Source organism: Suricata suricatta, chromosome 7 (genome assembly GCF_006229205.1).
Source record: "Suricata suricatta isolate VVHF042 chromosome 7, meerkat_22Aug2017_6uvM2_HiC, whole genome shotgun sequence".
NCBI classification, from domain to species: domain Eukaryota; kingdom Metazoa; phylum Chordata; class Mammalia; order Carnivora; family Herpestidae; genus Suricata; species Suricata suricatta.
In genome coordinates this window covers 46,652,613-46,660,200 of record NC_043706.1, presented here as the reverse complement: position 1 = coordinate 46,660,200, position 7,588 = coordinate 46,652,613, and the positions used below count along the sequence as shown (strand labels likewise).

Here is a 7,588-nt window from a genome sequence, read left to right as displayed (position 1 = left end):
CTTTGATCTTCCTCCTTTTCTCCCCCTTTATTCTCCCTGTCTGAGATTCTTGTTATTTGGATGTTGAATCTCTTGAACTTGCTGCCCAAGTATTGTTTTAAGTTATTATGCCTTACTTCCCATTTTTATATATGTTTTTTGCTTTTTGGGGGATATGCCTCAGGTTTATTTATCTTCAAACTCTAAGTTTTTCATTTTTTCTATTATTATTAATATTAAAATAATATTATTAATATTATTATTATTATTTGTTTTTTGTTTCAGGATACAATAGTTTATTTCTTTGGGGATAGTTTTCATATCCCTGAATATATTCTGTTCTTGAAGTCATTTTTTCTTTTGGTCTGTTGTGGTCTCTGTCAAATATTACATATTTGAGAGAGAGAGAGAGAGCGAGAGAGAGAGCATGAGTAGGGGGAATGGGGAAGGGGTAGAGAGAGAGGGAGACACAGAACCTGAAGCAGGCTCCAGGCTTTGAGCTGTCGGCACAGAGCCCCACAGGGGGCTTGAACTCATGAACATGAGATCATAACCTGAACCAAAGTCAGATGCTTAACTGACTGAACCACCCAGGCGCCCCTATTTATTTATTATTTTGGGAGAGAGAGAGAGAGAGAGAGAGAGAGAGAAGGAGAAAGAACAAGCAGTGGAGGGGCAAAGAGAGAGGGAGACAGAGGATCCACATAGGCTCTGTGCTAATAGTGCAGAGCCCAATGCCAGGCTCAAACCCACAAACCAGGAGATCATGACCTGAGCTAAAGTTGATGATTTACCAACTGAGCCACACTGTCACCCCTGGTTTCTGTCTTTTACAATAAAGTGTTTCCTCAAGTGGTTGGTTACCTTTGGCTATTTGTTTATTTCTTGGAAGTTATACTTATTTAGTAGTTTTTTGAAAAGTTTACCAGAAGTCATACTGGCATTTTTTTTTTAATTTGAAAGAGCATTAACACAAATGAAAAAATTAGAATTAAAAACACCACAAAACACAAGGTTTTGACCCAAAACAAGTAAATTTTCCAGAGAAATAAACTTTATTCCCCCTGATAATCTATGTTACTTCCATTTTCCAAATTATAGAGATATAAAATTTCCCATTCACTTTCATACTTGAAGAAACACTACAATTTGGTAGGTTGTTTAACTGCTTTGAATTATGGATTGAAAATGGGAGAAGGGGCCAAGATCTTGAGTTACCCTAAGACCTAGGTAGTCATGCAGAAGAGATGAAAATCATATAATTAACTGTGTCCAAGCAAGCAGACAACGTTCAGTGGTCAATAGACCAAAGAGTAGCAACATGAAACTTCCACTTCTACTTCTCTCTTGTGGTAGGAATCCTTCTTGCACTTGTGACTATTTATCATGGGCCAGGAATTGGTCAGCACCATATGGTTCAACCTCGCTCCTCACTGAGGCAGCATAATGATACTTAGTTTCATTTAACATTCATTCAACGGTTACTTACTGCACACTATGTTTGTACCTGGTATTCTGGGAGGCATTGTTGATAACACTGGAGAACAAAACACATGGACACTATCTTCAAGGGCTTATGATGTAGTGGCAAAAACAAATAATAACAAGTAAAGGCTTGGGTAGCACAATAAAGGAAAAATATAGAATGCTGTCTTATGTATGGTTCCCTAGAAACAGTCTGAAATAAGAACATTTGTACAAGTTACTTATGAGAGTGCAGTCAGGGAAAATAGGGAGAGGGAAGCAGGATAAGCAGAGAAGAAAGTTAAGCAAGATGTAGTCTCAGCTGGAGACTAGTTTGAGCGTGAGCTTACAGGGCACTCTAGGGTACGAATGATACCCACGTTGTCTCAGACTGAGGAGACAAGCTTTTTGTAATTCTGACCAGTCAGGCTTTTGAATTAGGGTTTCCAGGTAGAGTGCGCATGGCAGGAGTGTGGGAGGAGCATACTTTATATTTTATTTGGCTTTTTAAAAGTTTTTGTTTATTTATTTTGAGAGAGAAAGAGTGAGCATGCGTGAGAGAGTGGAAGCAGGAGCAAGAAAGGGGCAGAGAGAAAGAGTGAGAAAGAGAATTCCAAGCAGGCTCTGTGCTGAGCCATGGGGCTGGATCCCAAGACCATGACATCATGACCTGAGCCAAAATCAAGAGTTGGACGCTCCACTGACTGAGCCACCCAGGGGCCTCTTTATTTGGCTTTTTTAGTTGAAAAAATATGTAAGTATGATTTAAAAAAACCACTGCATTAGCTTCTTAAAAAAAGAACAAAGAAGCACATTACTTACCCAGTCTACTTGCAAATATTCTAAAAACTTTACATACATTTGCAAACATACATATAAGTGTGAATATATTTGTGTATTTCTTTTTTTTTAAACATATTAACCGTTTGAAGGGTACATTTCAGTAGAGTTAAGTATACTCACACTATTGTGAAGTAGATCTTTCAAACTTCTTCACCTTGCAAATCTGAAACTCCATGTCCATTAAACAATTTCCCTTCCTCCTTTTCCCTCAGCCTCTGGTAACTATCATTCTCTATGTTTCTATGAATTTGACTATTTTAGTTACCTTATATAAGTGGAATCAAAAGTATTTGTTTGTTTCTGGTTTATTTAACTTAGTATAATGTCCTCAAGGTTCATCTATGTTGTGTCATGTGATAGGGTTTTCTTCTAAGGCTGAAAAATATTCCATTGTATGTATAGGCAACATCATGCTTACCCATTCATATAAATGGACATTTAGTTGTTTCCACTTCTTGGCTATTTTAAATAGCACTGTCATAAATATAGGTGTACAAATATGTCTTTGAGACCCTGCTTTTGATTTTTTTTTTGGATATACACCTAGAAGTGGGATTGCTGGATAATATTGTGGCTCTACTTTTGTTTGAGAAAATTCCATATTGTTTTCCAAAGTGACTGCACTATTTTACAGTCTCACCAAGAGTACACACGGATTCCAATTTCTCCACATTCTCACCAGCACTTGTTTTTTATTTATTTTGTTACATGAGCCATCCTAATGGGTGTGAAGTGATGGTTACTTATGTTTAAACATGGGAAATAATTGAGTGGAGGCTCTATCCTCATGTATATGGCTAGTAGGCTTTGAGCTTTGTTCTAGCATGACCTGTCTGAGCTGTTTCCAGTGAGAAGTTTCCGATGCCTATATGTTTATATCTTTTCTTATGGGCCAACAATACCCCCTTGAGTACACTCTCTTGGTCTCAAGTATGGTGATTTACATCTGGCTACTTGTGTCCTTGAGAGCAAATATAGGGAAGAGAGATAATGGTTTCAACATTCAATACATGCATTTTATTTGTTGCCCTATTCCGATTATATTTGGTGTCTCCACATCCAGGAATCCAGACAGCAACCTCCATTCTTCTGCTGAGTGGCTCCTTGTTTAGAAGGAGCTCATGAGATGTGACAGAGGAAGAACTATTTGAAGAGACTTTCATCTAAATCTTTTTTTTTTTTTTTTAACAAGCTCTGGCCAGTTTTATTAAAGAAAAATTGTGATTTACTTTTCACCAGTCTGTTCTGGCATGCTTCGAATGATATCAGAATCACCTGGATCAGTGATAGCCAGTGTGCACACTCTGTAGTATTTCCCACAAGCTGTGCCCAATTCAGTATTATTGCCACTGTAGTGATGGACACCAGTTTTGGCCAACATGGCATAGTACTCTATTTCGGATTTCCTCAAGGCTGGACAGTTGTTGGCGAGGATGACCACTTTTGCTTTGCCATGTCTGATCATTTTCAGAGACTGCTTGTACCCCAGCACATACTTTCCACTTTTCATAATGAGTTGGAGCCTAGAGTTGATGGACTCCAGCGACTTTTTCGTCTTCTTTGTGGCCACCATCTTCTTGCCTGAGGTGTGGGACGGACCCAACCAAAAGCAGCCACCAAGATGGCCGGGAAGGAGAAAGGAAACCATCTAAATCTTTTTAAACTTCATCTTCATTCCTACTTCCTGGGGTAGTATGGGCGACAATTCTGGAACTTTGTAGGATTCTCCCCTGTAAATTGAATTGTTTCTCAATTTTTTCCACTGTCAACTGAAGATTCAGCTTTCTTGAGTCTTATAAACCAGTTAAAATACATCCAGTTTGATCTCCAGCTCCAAAAATAATGTTATTCTTCTTACATCTTTTACTTTATTTTTGCATATTTATATTTTCTTTATTAATACTTGTGCTGTTAATTTAGTGACTTTTTTAGGGGGGTGGTGGGAGTAGTGACATTGAAGTTTGGCAGGATTTTATTAGCGTTGTTCCATCCATTATGCCAAAAGTGATCCCACTCTCATTTTTGTGTCACAGAAGACTGAGGTCTCCTAGTCCACAAATAGATTGTTACTGTTGTTAAGGTTTCCATGGGTACGTAAGTGTAGAACTGATCTGAAGACACACAAAATGGACCAATCTTAGAAAAATTTTCCCTCCTTAACTCTTGCAAACTTCATATTCTTTTTGCTAGTTCATTGTGGGCACCTGGTGCCATTGCCTTCTAAGTGTGCCAGGCTGTGGGACTTGGTACCATCCAGACCTTTAATCATATATGTTCTGGCTTCTGGTCCTTCCCAGTGCTTTTTTACAAAGATTCCAATAGATGCTTAGGGCTATTTAAATAAATGAATCCTGTAAGGTTAAATCAGCAGAGTGAGAAAGTCACAAAACAGAGAGGCTGGGAAAAGAGATCAGAGTGCCTTTGATTAAAGAGCTCTTGGGTGAGGTTCCATGGCTCAGGGGCGCCTTTGATTAAAGAGCTCTTGGGTGGGGGTGGGGAAATGAGCCAGGGAAGTTGCAAAGACAATGCAGAAAACTGAGGTCAGAAATAAATGTAAAAGGCCTTTATTGGGAGCGCTCTTGGGTGAGGTTCCCTAGTCTTGACAGAATGGGCCAGAGAAGTCTTGGGTGGGGGTGAAGGTGGGGGACAAAGAGCAGGACTTATATAGGGCAGTAGTTCTGGGGGTGTGTCCAGGGGCAGAAGACCTCCTTATAAGGTGAAGAGATGAGGATAGGGCAGATGACCTGTTTTCCGGGAAGCCAGCAGCAGTTGGAAAGTTCCAAAATGGTAGTCCTGTTGGCCATCTTGGTGTTCCTTTCCTGGAGCCCGCCAAACCTGTCGAATCCCATGTAATATGTTAGTTGGCTCCTGTATTACTAGTTCCATACAGCATTATATAATTAAATTAATCTTTATTCTCATTGATAAATCCTAAAACATACTCTTGATGTTGGGTTATCAGGCTCCTGTTATAAAATAAGAGGACAAATGATGCTTGGCTAGAGACTCAAATAATACCCCAAGGATCATTGATCTGTTATATTTATACTGTAGAACTGCCCTAGATGGAAAGTAAATTCCATATGGGCAGTCACTGAGGAATGTGTATATTTTTTGTATTATTTTGTTTACTGATCATTGAAATGATATTGCATGACAAAAAAATTAAAGTACAGTACTAAAGTCAGCAAAGATCTCATTATCTCCCTTAAAAAGGGTTTTTAATTTTTCTCTTAAAGTTATAGTCATATAGTAGGTTTCTTTACATTCCAAATTTATTCACTTAATATTACATATTATATCATAATCATTTCCTTGTTCTTTATAAGTCTTTATAATCCTGAACGAAGCCTTTATAATCATAGCTATAAAATTTTCTATTGACTATAGCATAATTAACTATCTTCTCATTATTGGTAATTAAAATTATGTCCAACTATTTCTCTGTTACATAGTGCATCATTCAGGGTTCTACCATTAAAATCGAAACCATTCTATGTATTTAAAACAGAGTGTAGTGTTCAAAATGGATTATTCAGGAGGTGGAAGCTCTAAAGAGACAGAGGGTGCAGAGCTATCCCAGAAATTAGCAACAGCAAATTCACTTCTGTTCCCAGGCTAAAGACAAAGGACAATGGGGTGATATTAACTAGTAAGCCCCAGGGGCTGAAGTCACCCTGTTAAAGCTGGAACCATTTTGGAGTCGCTGATGCAGAGGATGGGCACAGACAGAAAAACCCTGGTTTCTTCCTTTCTCCTGCCATCCATTTTTCACTATTGATTGTGCAGCATTGTGATTAATGCTAAGAAATATATATTTGGTTTTCATCCCCATTTCTGACATAGAGCTCCTAAAACATTTGGAACTTTCTAAGGATGAGAGTTACAAAGGTGTTGTTGTTATGTTAATAAGGTGACTATAGCCCCCACCTAAGAGTGGGGCTGGTTGCCAAGAGACCCAATCAGGTGATGAGAGGGTTGGTAAATTCAGTCACACCCTGACCTCTGGGGAGTGAAGGGGAACTGGAGGTTGATTTAATCACGTGGTCCAAGGTTTAATTTATTATGCCTACATAATAAAGCCTCCATAGAAACCCAAAGGGAGAGTTTCCCATAGAAACCCAAAAGGAGAGTTTCCAGGTAAGTGAACACAAGAAGGTTCTGGAAGAGTGGCAAGCCTGGAGAGAGCATGGGAGCTCCACACCCCTTCTCCATTCCTCACTCTATGCATCTCTTACATCTGCTGATGAGTTTTATCCCCTTGTAATAAACTGGTAATTTGGTAAGACATTTCTTTGAGTTCCTGGAGCACTCTAGCAAATTAATTGAAACAGGAGAGAAGGTTGTGGGAAGCGCCAATATGTAGCCTATTGGTGTTATGCCCAGATCACAGTATCATCCCCCAAACCCAGAGACCACCAGGGAGACCAAGTCACGCAATCAAAAGCAAAGAGCTTTATTGCGGGCTTAAGCTCGGGCTCACAGCCTTCACCAGCACAGTGGACCCATGCTGAGAACTCCGAACAAGGGCTGAGCAGGGTTTTTATGGGTTTAGGAAGGGGAGTTACAGGAAATTGACACACAGGTACAGTGATCCAATCATTATCGCATAACATCATTGGCAGTAACTCTAACCATATACATTGCTTAGAGTGTTCGTTACTTTTGGCGGGACCCAATCACAACATTTAGAGTCTTAACCAATTACAGAGTGGACCCAGTACCCTCATGTAGGGTGTAACTAGCCTTAAACAACAAGTGATTATCTATAACTTCTATCTCTAGGCCTGCCCTTAGGAGTGTTAAGCATTTTAGCTGGCCTCTTCTGATTGGGTGTTACTAGGGTGGTCCCTGGTTGAGCAATCTATGCCCTTTCATTGTCCAATAATTCTGAGAAACCGACACTTAGGCTTTCAAGGTCAGAGGGGAATCTTGAAGCCTGTCATGGAGTCAGTTTGGCTCAGACCTGCATCCTTTCATTGGTCAGAAGCTTCCTAGTAATGTCTCAATTGGCTGGGGGTGGAAAAATGGAGGAGGGGATAGTTTTGTGGGATTGAGCTTCAACCTGTAGAATAGAATGCTATTCCTGGATAGATAGTGTCAGAATTAAGTTGATTTTTTTTCAGTTGGATTTTTTAAAAGTTTGTTTATTTATTTTGAGAGAGCAAGAGAGAATGCAAGCAAGGAAGGGGCAGAGAGGGAGAGACAGAATTCTAAGCAGGCTCCATGCTGTCAGTGCAGAACCCAACATAGGGCTTGATATCATGAACTGTGAGAGATTAAGAGTTGGATGCTTAACAGA

The 7,588-nt window shown here is 39.5% G+C and overlaps 1 protein-coding gene across 1 annotated transcript; it reads right to left on the bottom strand.

Moving 5' to 3' along the window:
- Positions 1–3,472: 3,472 nt before the first annotated feature.
- LOC115296673 (60S ribosomal protein L30-like) lies at positions 3,473–3,859 on the bottom strand. Its single transcript, XM_029945153.1, has one exon. The coding sequence runs from the start codon at positions 3,857–3,859 to the stop codon at positions 3,512–3,514; it is 348 nt and encodes a 115-aa protein (XP_029801013.1). The 3' UTR covers positions 3,473–3,511.
- Positions 3,860–7,588: the final 3,729 nt, after the last annotated feature.